Source organism: Lethenteron reissneri, chromosome 55 (genome assembly GCF_015708825.2).
Source record: "Lethenteron reissneri isolate LAM-NWPU_2019-01 chromosome 55, ASM1570882v1, whole genome shotgun sequence".
Taxonomy (NCBI): Eukaryota; Metazoa; Chordata; class Hyperoartia; order Petromyzontiformes; family Petromyzontidae; genus Lethenteron; species Lethenteron reissneri.
The window spans coordinates 4,774,335-4,791,394 of NC_083833.1; the positions used below are offsets into that span (position 1 = coordinate 4,774,335).

Sequence of the window (17,060 nt, forward strand, 5' to 3'; positions counted from 1 at the left end):
GAATTCGGCCTTCTGGCTTCCCAGAAATTGCAGCACAACGCATAAAAAGGATGCTCGCTGTGGAATTCTGTCGCTGGTTCAATTCTGCGGGCATTGGCCACAGTAAGCATTTTTTTTATAATACAGACTTAAGAATAAAAATGTTTACTTATACTGGGAGGAATCCGATGAGCTATGAAGCTCTTTTCACAGACGTCCGGTAGGGGCGGGTCAGAAAGTTACAACAGTAAGCAATGCAGAGAAACACGATAGGAGTGCCAAGTATTGGAAAGGTAAGAAAATCACGACAAAAAAAACGATTTTACCAGGTAAAGCCCAACGGAGCTATTAGGTTCTTTTTCAGAAGCGACCTGGTCACAAATGATAGCTCAACGAAGTCGCTTAACATGTGGACATTTATTGCAGCAAAACTCCAAACGCACGTTGACTCTAAATGTGTAGGGAAATAAACCGGCGGACTTGGAGAAAAAAAAAATCTACGACAATGGCGAGAGACACGCAACCTCTAAATATACGGGCGTCGGGGTCGCGATCGAACCCACGACTCCCTGCATACCCACGACTCCCTGCATACCCAGCGATCTTGCCACCGTAGCGCTCCTTTACCTATAGAAAAAAAACTATACAAGTTCAAATTGCATAAGAATTAACCAATTGGTGGTTGTTGGTGAGGTAACAAATTAGAGGTGACAATGGTATGTTGCAATTTAACCATTTATTGGCTCAACAGGTGGGGTGCTTACATAAATGACGCGTTTTATACATTAACGAGAAAGTGAAAGAACTTTGTCTTAACCCATTTTGTATTTTTGGGGATTTCTTCCCATCCCTTAATTCAGCGTGCACTGTTTCAAACACACCTTGCCATTTAAAATTGTGGCCGTTTAAGAAAACTCACACATTGTTACTTGAGGGCATAGGTTTTCGTGACAAAAATGATTCGCAATCAAATTTTGGGTTAGGCCACGTAATAATTTGACCAAATGTGCGTTGTGAAATACACAAACATCTCGATACAGCCAACCAAACAAAGTAATGTATCACGTGTACAAGCGTTTTAATGATACACAAATTATGATTATTTTATCATGGGACCTCCTTTGCCAGTACCAAAATATGATAATAGGATTTTCCCTTTTTTCTGGCAACAAAACAGGTGTTAAGACTGAAAACTTTTACAAGGAATCATGTCTGCATTGACCACAATGCTTGTGGTCAGAATGCAAACAAAAAACATACTCTGATAATATATGCATTGTTCGTTATCAGAGTATGTTTTTTGTTTGCATTCTGACCACAAGCATTGTGGTTAATGCAGACATGGTTCTCTGTAAACGGTTTTAGTTTGGTGTTTTAACATCTTAACACATGTTTTGTTGCCAGAAAAAAGGAGGAAAAACCTATGATCATATGATTATTTCAGCTCACTAGAAAGTTGGAAGAGCAACACATTTCACAAAAGACATGACACACATTTTTAATTACTGTCTTACACTCGGATTCCAGCATTTAAACATAAAAGTGTTAAACCCATAGATATTCTGCAGTATATCTCACACATTCTGTAGTTCTTTACAAAAGTAAAATGGAAAGCAGTTATACATCGGCCGTCACGTTTCTATTGCTGACCGTGTAATAATACAAAGCACAATAGAGTACAATGAAAATATCATTGATGTCACCCGATGGGACAGAAACCAGCTTCTGCACACACAAGGCCACGAAACAGCTACTTTACAAAAAGTGCCAAAGAACACAGTGCCTGTCTTACAATCAAAAAATAATAATCAAACAAGCCAATGTTGTTTCAGGCAAAGGCTATTGTTCAGAAGAGTTAATGCCTAAATAATTAGCATATTCCCGTGTATATTTTTCATTTATACGGCAGCGCTTGTTACGATGACGTTGGGACAAGCATTCAGAGCCTGTAGTTCTACACCAGCGCCAGCAGTCCCTTAGGTATTTGGAACGCTACAGAGTATTGCAGGTTTTATACACGCAAATGTTTTTAGTGCAACAATAGATTTCGGCTGTTGAAACAAAAAAGCAAACATGAAAGAAAAAAAACTATGCACCCCGGATGTCCTATAGTCAGCCACAGCTGTTAGCGCAGAAAGAATCCCCCAAACCCAGGGCCAGGATTGAATCGAGGTCGGCGAGACCCCGAGGGGTCGGTGGGGTCAAACCTCCAGCGCGGCGGTGGCCTCTGCAACAGCGGACCCACAGGGCCGCCTGGGAGCCCGAAGTCGGGCCAGACGTCGTAGGCACCCCCGATGATACCGGGGGGGTAGAGAGGCCTGGGATGGTTTGGTACAAGCGGAATTGGATCTTGCACGGGCCATGGTTGCATGAACGCGCTTTGCCATTCGCGCTGTGCCCGTGTCTTCAGCTGGTACTGCTCGATGTAGAGCTGTTTCACACGACACGTCAACACGGATGATACGATGTCGATGCCGCTCGGATGAAGTTCATCGAGGTTATAAGTGCCGTGCGCTCATACTCACAAGCTCTCTCAAGGGGTCTCCATGTTTACTAACGAACATGGTAATTGTAACATTCATGTATTCACAAACAGAAGCAAAATGTTAATGAACGAATTCAGTGGTGATGTTGCTGTGCAACAAAAAGACTTAAGTTTGACAACTGCTGTGAATATATTAGGTGAAGGAAGGGAATGCACACATTTCACACTTTGCACACGCACTTTAGCAGATATAAGCACACATACACACAACACAGATGCAAGTACAGACACATTTAGATCTTATGGCCATGGTTCACACCGATATTTCAGAGCACAATTAACGTCTACAAACCCAAAACCATTTAACAGAGACCAACACACACAGCTTGTGTAAGAATTTGAAGTAAACAGATATGAACCTCTATCGCAATGTAAATACTATGATGCCAAGGGTTGAGTCAATGTTTATAGAAGAGAACAGAGCATGATAATACCTTTTTCCAGTCTGTGCCCGGCTTGTCAATTCTGGATTCTGAAAAACAAAATCAAACCATTAAATTATCCATGTAAATTACATACAAGGGGCAAGCAGCAACGCTTTTTACCGGTTATTGCAGAGGTTTGTGGCTTGAGCCCCATCGCCACCCTGGTTAATACTGTGGTTTGACGAATCATAAATCCGTGCCCTCTGCTTCACAATGTCCGCGGCTTCAGTTGCCGTTAAGGATCCCGTGATGCAATTCGAAATAGTACACTGTTGTGATGTAATGTTCCCTATGTTCGATTCCTAAAATTACACGTTTGTTGCTCGACAGACAATTTCATGAGATTTAGAAGTTGTTTTCCAAGGGATCTCAATTGTAGATAACCACCAAAGTAGAAAGATAGCAGGCCTAAACGATGTTGACCCAAAGAATCTACAAGGGCAACGTACTAGGAAAACAATGGAAAAAATCCACCTTAGGATGAGAGGGAGGAGGCAAAGTTTCCAATGTACACGTTTGAATTCAGTACCTTTACTTATGCTTGGGTGACAAACGATGGAGTCGTTTTGCGGAGCTAAATAAAAGTTGGAGTGTGACGGAACGACACCCCCTCTTACCACATCACACTCACATGTATGGCTGTAGTGAATGAATGCAACTATTAGTAATATGGTTACGATAAAAAAAAAATCGATTTAATTTTAGCCTTCAGGACAACATGAAGGGTCTGTGCCGAGTGGACAAGAGGAGACCTATCTGGGGTTAAGAGACCAAGCGTGGAAGAGTACAAGTTGGCACGGTCTGGGGAAAGACATGACGAATGAGTAGTGTAAATCGAAGTCCGACATCTCATGTGTTGCTAGCCTCCTGTTAAATATTCAACTCGTGTTAGGACTGAGGAGGTTGAGGGAAGGCAAAAACCTTCCACCGCAAAACACACAAATGTGCTGCGTGTGTTGAAGGGGGTGTAAAAACCAAAAAAAGACTCCACTATGAAAATAATTATTTTCTGTGGTGTTTGCAATCTCCCTGTAAAAACGTTGGTCCTCCTCTAAAAGAGTATTGTTGTGATTCTTTGATTACTGATATTTACAAGTACAACTGCAATCTTTTTTTCTCGACATTGGTGGGTTAGGTGGATAAACTCCCGATAGATAAATTCAGCATGTGCACGAGTTTACTCCGATCACAAAAAAGCCAAAGATCCCCCGTATCGTCTGAACAGACTGTTGGAGAAAGTGCTGTTCATGAGCACCTGGCACAGTACACGACTACGGGGGGGGGTCCAGCACCACGCCCAGCTGCCTTTGTCTCCCTAGTGGTGATGTGCTTATTTGAGGCCGAGTCGACCTAGGGGAGGTCCGGGATTGGTTCAGATAATCGTCACTGGTGTTGGCCGTGAGCAGGAATCTAACTCGGGCCGACGGGTTCGCAGAGCGCTAACCGCTGCACTGCCGCTCCACACAGCAATCATCGCCCCCTACTACAGACTCTGTGAAACATAACGTCTTCGCGATATGCCTTGCGCTATAAGAACGGTACACACGCCAAATGCACAAAGATTTGATGTAAAAGCATCTATTCACCGCAATCTGGATAATTTCCACGCGTTTGCGAATCAAAAAAGCGGGACTTCGATGCGACCTCGCAGGCAGCTGCGGCACGGGGGCTTTTCATTCGAGTTGCCCAAAGTTCAGCAGGTCCACGCCGCACGCAGAGAGAAGCGAGAGAGTTCGTACGGTGGAAGTCTCGCATGTAGAGCGCGCGCCACAGCGACGGGTCCGCGCCAAGCAGGCACAGGGCACGGCACGCCTGCGCAGCGGCGAGCACTGCCGGGATGGGGAGCAGGCGCAGCACCTGCAACTGCAGCTCCACGGGCAGCGCCAGGAGGCCCACAGCACATGGCAGCCCCAGCGCTATAGACCACGGAAATGAGAGCCACGGGCAATTCATCATCATCATCTCCGCTTCCTTTCAGAACTACAAGTCATCATCTTGTACCAAAAAAAAAAACTCGAGAATCAGGGCGTATATTCACAATGGTCCTGCTGCTTTCAACATCTGACACATTTCTTATTATTTAATCTGTAGTGAAACCGGAGAGCAAGAATACCCACACATTTGAGATGTCATTTGCTAAGGTCTACTTCCTGCCGTTTGTCTTGAATGGGATTTTTTTCCCCCTCCATCGCCCATCCTTATACAGTGGTACCTCAGTATACGTCGTCAATTAGTTCCAGAAGGTAGGACTTATACCGAAAATGACGGACACCAAACGAATTCTTCCCATAAGAAATAAAGGGAAAGGAAATAATCCGTTCCAGAGTATAAGAAATTATATTTTATATGGCAAATTATACATTAATGGGGTTGTATAAAATAATTTAGACACTACTTATTACTAAAATGCATACATAAATTAAAACAAATTGAAATAAAAATACTATTTAACATCACTTCACCTTGCTGAGAGGAGTTGATAGCCTACGAGGATGGTGGTGAGGAAGGGGAGGACTCGTGAACGGGGTCTACGCGGGTACACGATGACTCATCCCGACCCATACAAGTTCTAGCAAGCGCGTCGTATCCCAAGCAAGACGTCGTATCCCAAGACATTTTTCCTCGTCAAAACACGACGTATACCAATTTCGACGTATTCCAAAGCGGTCGTATACCGACGTATGTCCTTTGTAAACATGATAGGCCATTAGACTGTACCTTGTCTCATGAGTGCCAAGGCTGGGTATGCTACGTGGTCCTTAAAGGTGCGGGAGAGCAGAGAAAGAGATTTGTAGGCGTGCGAGGCCTCCTTTGCTGGGGCTGCGGAGACAAACGCATGGACACACAGGCGCACGCAATCACACGTGAAGTCAGTGCACGTGGATTTGTGAAAGGTTGGGACAGACACCCTTAACAAGGCCACATATTACACATATATACACACACAAACAAAGATCCCCCGTATAGCATTTAATAAACTGTTGGGGCAAGTGCTGTTAGCGGTGAGTACCTACACGAATGCCCGCACGGCACACTCGGCCGCCTTTGTCTCCTTAGTGACGATGATTACACAATGCACCAGGTACTCATTTGAGGCTGAGTCGACCTAGGGGAGGCCCAGTACGAGTTGAGATAATTGTCACTGGTGTTGGCTGTGAGCGGGAATTAAACTAAGGTTGTCAGGTTTGTAGGGCAGCGCACTAACCGTTACACTACCGTTTCCCACATACATATTACACACAGTATGACACACATACTGCACATCATCTCTAGGCACATGCCACGAAAGGTGCATTCTTCTCAACGAGCGAGTGAAAAGAAACATTTATAACCATTTACTTGAAATGTTCAAGCAAGTTCAGGACAGTATGCCAATAAAACGTTGAGACTCAAATTTACGAGCGGAAAAACCAATGAATTTCAAAATTGTTCAAAATGCAAGCATGCCCTTTGTGGATATGTTATAGCCCTGATTTTAACGAATATGTAAATGGGAATTGGCTGCGAATTAAGACACCGTATGTTACAGCCTTTCAAACTTGGCATGCGATATGGGAGTGTAATGTGGAACATGGATAAAAAAGAAGCTAATTCTAACATCTAGAAATAATGTACACACACGTCTGTAAAACAAATAAACAGGTAAAACATCACACAACCATCACCATGTATTGCTAACAATATTTTATCTTTAACTTGTACATAACTTCTAAATAACTATTTACTCTGCATCCTCCATCCTTTCTCCTTCAACTCGTGCAATGGACTCGGTCTGAACTGTGTCTTAAATCATCTTAACTGTCGACTCCACCTTCTTAACCGACTCTACCGTCCGCTTGCGACTCAACTCCCGTATCCCTTTCACCCGTCACTCATTCAACCTGTGAACCTCCACCCAATCTCGAGTCTGAACAGGAGCATATGCAACAATCTTACGCGCTCCACTTCCACGGAATTTACCTGCGCCTTTGCCGAGAACATACGACGTTGGCATCAACTTGAGTGCGCTTATGCTTAATGTTGTTCCCGACGCGTTCACGCAGCCTGCAGGAAAAACACGAGAAAAATCACCAACGCACCCACACAGTCGAGAAATAGCACAACGCTGAAGTTAGGTAAACGAGCAGCAGAGCGGTAGTGTCGTCGTTAAGAATAAAATTAAATAAAAAAGTCACTTCACAGGTTGGGTAAATTTTGCAATTCGGTCGTGAAAAAAGGAAAGGGGTCAGCCCTGCAATTGCTTCATCAAGCCCCTGCTAGCAGAAGGGAATCCACTAGAGGGAGAACGCAAGAGAGACCCCCTCTAGATCAGGGGTCCGTGGCCTGTTAGGAACCGGGCCGCACAGCAGCAGGAGGTGAGAGCGGTGAGTCCGCGAGTGGCCCGCCCCCATTGTTTTATTATTCACCACTTCCGTCCGCGTCTCTTTCCCGCACTGCGCACTTGTCTCAGTGTCAGTTTTGGTAAGCCCACAAGCTGCTAACCCTTAGCCAACATTAGTAAAAAACAAACGTCGCTGGAGAGCTTCTTTGAAAACGGGGAAAGACCCAATGATGACCCCCCCCCCACCCGGTCTGTGAAAAAATTGTCTTCCACGAAACCGGTCCCTAGGGATCGCTGCTCTTGAGGATATATGGCCTAATTCTAGATTTGAAGTTTTCGTGACTGCAAGGGTCCATACTCTTTGGTTGTTTCGGTAAAGTCACGTAGGTAAAAAAGAGAAAATAAATTAAATCACGACGGTTGCTTGTGTTGCTTCCGAAACTTCGTGATTAAATTTTTCTCTTTTTTACCTACAAAGATATATGGCCTATTATTGCACGCTGGCCAGGCGTATTGGAAGACATGGGAGTATCCATTTTACCCACCACATGAGGCCTGCTGATCACCGTTGGTATACCACCCATTTATAATACTGGGTTGCCACGGCCGAGAGATTAAGCCAGTGACCTCTGAATTGACAGTCCAGTGTGCTAACCATTCTACTAAGGCACAGCAGCATCATGCTAAACGAGAAATGTCATTAAAGATGAATGCACCCTTGAACATGTTACATTATTGCCAGTGTCATTGCGAAAAGAAAAAAGCGTGCGTACATTTATTTTTAAACGTTTAAAACTTTTTTTAGCATAAGCTGCAGAATGTGCATACAATTGATTCCATTATTTTTTATGTGAAATGATACTCACCATTAACTACCAGAGCTTGGCCCATGGGGATGCAGGTGAGGTTACAGGTGGCACCATGGCAGAGAGGGTGGCTGTACCTTAATGTGTATACCCCGGGCCTTCTCCAGCCTCGAGGCAGGCAACTCGGGAGACTTGCTTGTGCCTGATGGCACTCTGCCTGATCCTTGTTGTGACAAAGAGAATAAGAATATCACGTACGGAACCAAAATTAAACTCATTATTATTGAACGCTTTGTCATAACGTGAATAAAATCAGCAATGCATTCAACGGGTGATTGGAGCACGAAATCAAGCTTTTGAATCGTTTAAAATAATCAACCTAACAATGATGTCCAATCTCATATCAAGAGTAAGTTTGAGTAAAAATGCTAAAACACACACAATACAGGAAATACCATAAACTTTAAAAAAAACTTATATGAAAAAAATGAAATGATAGGTTGTTTAAAATCAGTATTCTATAAGTTTTAAATCCACGAAAAAATTTGAAGTGATTTCATGCATAATGAGCATTGAGTTGGCGCTGATCTCCTGTTTACAGCCCCGATGCTATTGGTGGGAATGACCCATTCCTGTGATGGTGCAATTCTATCCAGGACAACCACTGTTGTCTTCCCCACAAAGTGGTACTCATTCTATCGACCCTAAACAGGGATGATGGGCCAAGTGAATCCCCAACCAAGGCTTGAACTTGCACTGAAAGCTGCTGGCTCTACCTCAGAGCCACCAGGCCAGATGGATAAAAAAAAAATCAAAATAAATGAAAATATAATTGACATGTCATTCCCACCGCACCACCGATTAGCACTGCTGGCTACGTACGGTGAGAAAAAAAGTTCGACAGTAAAGTAAAACCTTGGATTGCGAGTAACTTGGTCTGCGAGTGTTGTGCAAGACGAGCAAAAATGTAGAATAAATATTACTTTGATAAACGAGCGAGGTCTTGCAATACGAGTAGTACGTGCATACGCTTTGTCTGCCGAGCGTCACGTGATCACAACTGATATACGAGTGCTTTGGATTACAAACACGTTTCCGGAACGAATTATGCTCGCAATCCAAGGTTTTAATTGACATACAAACGCGAGGTTAAATGGCTAATCAGAGGTAAAATGAACCTGTGCGGCAGCTGCAAATCCGGCTTCAATCATCAGCACATGCAGAGCCACCGTGAGTGCATCGCACGGGCTCGTTACGCCCGCCTGCTCGTACTCCCTCTCGAGCACTTCAGGGACGCGGCCGCCCTCCGACTCGCTGCAGAGCATGATGAGAGGCGGCGGAGGGGGACCGGTAGCCGGAGACACTCGCGTTGAGGAACCAGCATCGTCATTTTCATTGGCACCGCTTGCGGACGTTTCCTGGTGCGATGACGGCAAGATTTTTTGAGTGATCACGGTGCCTTTGCTTTGATGCGCTTGACTCCCCGAAGGCGTTGCCACTGACGCAGGGGAGGCGGTGGGTGCATTTCCATGGAGTCTGCTCGTCTGGGCATGAGCATGATCATCGCGGGCTCTTGAGGAAGTTGCACCAGCGCTGCACGTTGCAGCCGAGCCTGGACAAATGACAAACAGTGCTGTGCATGCAGTGGTGTTCTACAACACTATCACCGTTGTTTAATTTGGGGCTGTACTTTCCATGTAGTGTCGCCATCACTGATAGGGCATCAGGAAGGTTCAAGCTGCACTATCAAGACTACACCATCGATTAATACGTGGGATGCTACAAAATGTAACTTCAGTCTTTTTTTAAATAGGGTAAATTTCACTGGGAATAGAATACCTCACATTTAACATATGTGCTTTTCAGTGGGTTAATTAACTGCCGGAAACAGCAAAACACAAATGTGGCCATGACACAAAGTATATCGATTAAACTTTAGTTTTGGGATCTTAATATCCACAACAGATGGTGTTTCTTTGAGAAAAATAGAGTTTTCATGATATACGATGATCCTCCGTAAACATTAGCCATGACCAACCCACTGTTGAAGGCTTCCCCCAAGTTGTCACCATCTTACACAACCCGATGCTGCAATAACCCACCTAGGATTTCCACACGAGCAGATTTCATTGCTCCATCTCCTCAGTGTACTTTTCTCTAGGACACGTTCCATTCCTTGGCTGCAAAGCCATTATCATTCTCAACCATCAGCCATCGCCCTATCTAAACTAAACTATTTTTGTTGTACCAGGTAAGGCCGACAGAGCTACATGAAGCTCTTTTTCAGAAGCTACCTGCCCACAAATCGTAGCTCAACGAAGTGGCTTATCATGTGGACATTTATAGCAGCCAAATACTCTAAACGCGTGTTGATTCTAAGCGTGGAGGGAAAAACTGGAGGACCCGGGAGAAAAATCCACGCGACTACGGAGTGAATATGCAAACTCCAAATATACAGCCGTCAGGGTCGGGATCAAACCTACGCCATCCTGTACAGCAGGCGAGGGAGTTAACATCTTGCAAGGTAACCTGCCCAAACCCACTTTCTTAAGTTTTAATGTCATTAACATGCACACGTAATCAACGTGTCCCTGTCTCCAAATGCAATTCCAAACTTTTCGCTTGTGATAAAATTTTATCGTCAATGAGAATGTTCCAATTCATGTCACAGCAGACAGTACACGCAGGAATATAATGAAATGCGTCTCTCCAAAAACTCCTCAAATAATGGCCAAAGCGGGGATGTCGATGTGGAACCACCTTCCGCTTGAAGAATCCAAACAAGGTCTCCAGAGACGATGCCGTACTCTTGAAGAGGTGTCTCCCAATCACTGAGCATGTCTTTTCTATTCAGCGATATCCCAAATGCCGCATCTTGTCTGGGAAGCACATGTGTCGGAAGAGCGTTACGATTGTTTGAACCTCAGATCCTCTCTGAAAGCAGCCAGCAACCAACGATACTGGCATCATAACACAACTGCAATTTATGAGAACAAAGGACAAAACAAGTAAACCAATTCTAGATTTGAAACTTTCATGACTGCAAGGATTCATACCATTTGGTTTTTTCGGTAAAGTCACGTAGGTAAAAAATAAAATAAATGAAAACTAAATTAAATCACGACATTTCGGGCGCAACGTCGTGATTTAATTTAGTTGTTTTCATTTATTTGATTTTTTACCTACGTGACTTTACAAAAAAAACAGAGTATGAAAAGTCAACCAAGCAACGCAAATATTTTCTTGGTTACTGAATAGGTAGGTGTGCTTCCATTCCAAGTTGATTACATTTATAATCTCTTACGTACACATCAGAAAACATCGCCACAACCAGTGGGCTTTGACGTAAGGATCCCGTGGCAAATCGTCTTTACCCGATGTGAAAGCTGGGCAGGAGGGTGTCACGTATTTGTCGCTGCAGTTGTCCCAGCGTGGCGCCCTCGTTGGCTATTTCCAGGAGTTGAGTGTTTCCTCCGTGTCGCACGCGTAACTTCATTGCGGCTTCTTTCTCCCCCTTCACGTATACACATAGCAAGACAAATTAGTTTTTATCTTCTTGGTTCTTTCAATAAAGTCACGTAGAAGGGAAATAATAAAAATAATATACAATTCTCACGACGTTTCGGCCACAACGCAAGCAGCCGTTCTCAGGTGAAGAACAGGTCTGTCGGAAAGACAGCGTCTGAAAGAACCAAGAAGATGAATCCCTGCAGTCACGAAAGCTTTAAATCGAAAAATTTGTTTTTGTTTCTATCTCCCGGGGAAAAAATAAACCACGTGCAAAGAATACATTACGTAACTACAACTACTACTCTTTGAAAGACAATTCACTACTCTCTAACAGTATGAAAAACAAAGTAGCCTCACAACACGAGCTAAATATACGATTCTTATTTTAGACACTTAAATGTCCAAAATGGTTTATTGTTAAAGTAGACCTAAGCTTGTCCTGTTATCCACTTCACCTCGTGATGGAATAATCAGTGAAAACTCCTTGTCCAAGCAAGGAATGATGCCCTATACTGGTGATGGAGGAGACGGGACGACAGGATCAGCTCAAGCGCAGATTGATTGTGGCATCATCATCATCATCCAGCAGGAGATTATTGAGCATTATTACAGCATACCAGACGATGTTATGCAATCCCAGAACAATACGTGCACAAATAACATTGAATTCATAGCCACGGTGTGAATTCACTGCAGCGTGAGGGCTTCCACAATCCGCGTCAGTTTACAGGGGTTACCACACCACGGCTAACATCACCACCGATGTTAACCACGGACAACACCACTCACCACCGATGTTAAACACCACTAATACCACTCAACACCGATGTTAACCACCACCAACACCACTCACCACTGACGTTAACCACGACTAACACCACTCACCACCGATGTTAACCACCACTAACACCACTCACCACTGACGTTAACCACGACTAACACCACTCACCACCGATGTTAACCACGCCTAACATCACTCACCACCGATGTTAACCACGACTAACACCACTCACCACCGATGTTAACCACCACTAACACCACTCACCACCGATATTAACCACGACTAACACCACTCACCACCGATGTTAACCACCACTAACACCACTCACCACTTATGTTAACCACGACTAACGCCACTCACCACCGATATTAACCACGACTAACGCCACTCACCACCGATGTTAACCACCACTAACACCACTCACCACCGATATTAACCACGACTAACACCACTCCCCACCGATGTTAACCACCACTAACACCACTCACCACTTATGTTAACCACGACTAACGCCACTCACCACTGAGGTTAACTACGACTAACACCACTCACCACTGATGTTAACCACCACTAACACCACTCACCACCGATGTTAACCACCACTAACACCACTCACCACTGATGTTAACCACCACTAGCACCACTCACCACCGATGTTAACCACCACTAACACCACTCACCACCGATGTTAACCACCACTAACACCACTCACCACTTATGTTAACCACGACTAACGCCACTCACCACTGAGGTTAACTACGACTAACACCACTCACCACTGATGTTAACCACCACTAACACCACTCACCACTGATGTTAACCCCCACTAACACCACTCACCACCGATATTAACCACCACTAACACCACTCACCACCGATGTTAACCACCACTAACACCACTCACCACTGATGTTAACCCCCACTAACACCACTCACCACCGATGTTAACCACCACTAACACCACTCACCACCGATGTTAACCACCACTAACACCACTCACCACTGATGTTAACCACCACTAACACCACTCACCACTGATGTTAACCCCCACTAACACCACTCACCACCGATGTTAACCACCACTAACACCACTCACCACCGATGTTAACCACCACTAACACCACTCACCACCGATATTAACCACCACTAACACCACTCACCACTGATGTTAACCACCACTAACACCACTCACCACTGATGTTAACCCCCACTAACACCACTCACCACCGATATTAACCACCACTAACACCACTCACCACCGATGTTAACCACCACTAACACCACTCACCACCGATATTAACCACCACTAACACCACTCACCACTGATGTTAACCACGACTAACACCACTCACCACCGATGTTAACCACGACTAACGCCACTCACCACTGATGTTAACTACGACTAACACCACTCACCACCGATGTTAACCACCACTAACACCACTCACCACCGATGTTAACCACCACTAACACCACTCACCACTGATGTTAACCACCACTAACACCACTCACCACCGATGTTAACCACCACTAACACAACTCACCACTGATGTTAACCACCACTAACACCACTCACCACCGATGTTAACCACCACTAACACCACTCACCACTGATGTTAACCACCACTAGCACCACTCACCACCGATGTTAACCACCACTAACACCACTCACCACCGATGTTAACCACCACTAACACCACTCACCACTGATGTTAACCACCACTAACACCACTCACCACTGATGTTAACCACCACTAACACCACTCACCACCGATGTTAACCACCACTAGCACCACTCACCACCGATGTTAACCACCACTAACACCACTCACCACCGATGTTAACCACCACTAACACCACTCACCACCGATGTTAACCACCACTAGGAGCAGGCCCACAACACCGCGAGCCAAGCACTGCGCCACCGCTCCTACAGTGTAACTACAGTGCACTGTAACTACACTGTAACTTGTGTAACTAGTGCACTGTAACTACAGTGCAACTACAGTGCACTGTACCGCTATTTGTATATCGCAAGTTACAGATCAATGCCCGCGTGGTGGCGGTAGTAGTGGTAGTAGTGGTGGTGGTGGTAGTAGTTGTAGTAGTAGTTGTAGTATCTAGCTGTAGTTAATGCTTCTACAATCGACGCATTACCTTGACTAGACGACCCCCCGTAGTCTAAAGACGCCTCAACTCGCCTTAACACAACAACACAAAGGTCCCCCGTGTAGCCTCAGCACACTGCTGGGGCAAAGTGCTGTTAGCGAGCACCTATTAAGTCCGGCACGGCGGCACACGAGGGGTAAGGGGGCTGGTTTAGAGTGGCAACAGCAACCCACGCCCGACCGCCTTTGTATCCCCAATGCTGGTGTTTACACGCCAGCAAGGTAGTCGATCTAGGGGAGATAAGGGGGGCTATGCTCAGGACCTGTTGAATGATTCGTCGTCGTCGATCGCGATCGGGAATCGAACTCGGCACGGAGGCAGCTGTCAACTGCTGCGCCACCGCTCCCCTGCCGCTCACGCACGCACCGAGCTGCTAGATGGCACAAGACGCAGCCACAATCCTATAAACAAACACACACTGTGCTGTGTGGAGCTGCTAGATAGCACACAAACAGTGAGGAGCTGCTAGATGGCACAAGCCACACACACAGTGGTGTGTGAAGCTGCTAGTTAACACTCACACACACAGTGAGGAGCTGCTAGTTAACACACAAACACACAGTGAGGAGCTGCTAGATGGCACAAACACACACGCAGTGCTGTGTGGAGCTGCTAGATAGCACACACACACACACACAGTGAGGAGCTGCTAGATGGCACAAGACACAGCCACCCTCCTATAAACACACAGTGAGGCGCTGCTAGATGGCACAAACACACACACAGTGCTGTGTGGAGCTGCTAGATAGCACACACACACACACACAGTGAGGAGCTGCTAGATGGCACACAAACACACACACACACAGTGGTGTGTGGAGCTGTTAGATAACACAAACACACACAGTGAGGAGCTGCTAGATAGCACACACACACACACAGTGCTGTGTGGAGCTGCTCGTTAACACAAACACACTGCTGTGTGGAGCTGCTAGATAGCACAAGACGTAGCCACAATCCTATACACACACACTGCTGTGTGGAGCTGTTAGATAACACAAGACACACACACAGTGAAGAGCTGCTAGATAGCACACACACATACAGTGAGGAGCTGCTAGATAACACAAACACACACAGTGTGGAGCTGCTAGATAGCACACAAACACAGCCACACGGTGCTGTGTGGAGCTGCTAGATAGCACAAGATGCAGCCACAATCCTATACACAGACACAGTGAAGAGCTACTAGATAGCACACAAACACAGTGGTGTGTGTGGAGCTGCTAGATAGAACAAGATGTAGCCACTCTCCTATAAACACACACACAGTGAGGAGCTGCTAGATAGCACAAACACACACACACAGTACTGTGTAAAGCTGCTAGATAGCACAAACACACACACAGTGTTGTATGGAGCTGCTAGTTAACACAAACACACACACACTGCTGTGTAAAGCTGCTAATTAACACAAACACACACACAGTGCTGTATGGAGCTGCTAGATAGCACAAGACGCAGCCTCCCTCCTATAAACACACACAGTGAGGAGCTGCTAGATAGCACAAGACACACACACAGTAGTGTGTGTAAAGCTGCTAGATAACACAAAACACAGCCAAACTCCTATAAACACACACAGTGGTGTGGAGCTGCGAGATAGCACAAGACGCAGCTACCCTCCTATAAACACAGTGCTGTGTGGAGCTGCTAGAAAACACAAGACGCTGCTACCCTCCTATAAACACACACAGCGGTGTGTAAAGCTGCTAGTCACCACATAAACACACAGTGCTGTGTGGAGCTGATAGATAGCACAAGACGATGATGATGAATGGCAATAATAATCACAACAAACACCACGACGACGATGATGATGCATTCTAGATTTGAAGCTTTCGTGACTGCAAGGATTCATACTCTTAGGTTGTGTCGGTAAAGTCACGTAGATAAATAATAATAAAATATAATCAATGAAAATAAATAAATTAAAGGGAAAATGTCAAAACTGGGTGGTTTTTAACTTTTGCCGACAAAACTGGATCCCAAATGTCAAAACTGTGTGGTCTTGGAAAACGACAGGCAAAACAGGGTGGTGCTTTTTGATATGACAAAACTGGGTGATGTTCAATGTGGACAAATGTCAAAACTGGGTGAAGAAGGTGTACGATTTAATGTATCATTTTGTACACGTTTAGGTCCTTGCGTTATTCATCCATATGTCGCCACAGATTTAGAGCGTTCCAAATTATGTTTCTCGTGGCTCATGTTCCATACCTTGCACCACAACTTCCCGTTTGCATACTGGCACAGTGTGCCAGCTCGCTACTACAGTAACACTTACTTGCCATATGTATACTGGCACAGTGTGCCAGCTTGCAACTACAGTAACACAGCTCGCGAACATACCCTAACTTGCCGTTTGTATACTGGCACAGTGTGCCAGCTCGCTACTACAGTAACACTTACTTGCCATATGTATACTGGCACAGTGTGCCAGTATACAAATACCAAGTGTTTGGATGAATGGGGTGCTGGCACACTGTGCTAGTATACAATTATCAAGTGTATTTGACAAATG

At 45.1% G+C, this 17,060-nt stretch overlaps 1 protein-coding gene across 3 annotated transcripts; it reads right to left on the reverse strand.

The window, feature by feature from the left end:
- Positions 1-1,293: 1,293 nt before the first annotated feature.
- Positions 1,294-15,097, reverse strand: FBXO7 (F-box protein 7). Of its 3 annotated transcripts, none has more exons than XM_061574373.1 (10): positions 14,799-15,097; positions 11,451-11,590; positions 10,837-10,955; positions 9,255-9,688; positions 8,137-8,299; positions 6,910-6,993; positions 5,668-5,769; positions 4,689-4,865; positions 2,959-2,996; positions 1,294-2,410 (listed from the first exon to the last, which is right to left on the reverse strand). In XM_061574373.1, the coding sequence occupies exons 2-10, from the start codon at positions 11,570-11,572 to the stop codon at positions 2,105-2,107; spliced, it is 1,545 nt and encodes a 514-aa protein (XP_061430357.1). In that variant the 5' UTR covers positions 11,573-11,590; positions 14,799-15,097; the 3' UTR covers positions 1,294-2,104. The 3 variants fall into 3 exon arrangements, with proteins under 3 accessions (XP_061430357.1, XP_061430358.1, XP_061430359.1); XM_061574374.1 differs by lacking the exon at positions 14,799-15,097 and adding an exon at positions 14,232-14,309; XM_061574375.1 differs by lacking the exon at positions 14,799-15,097 and adding an exon at positions 12,344-12,351.
- Between the last annotated feature and the right edge of the window lie 1,963 nt (positions 15,098-17,060).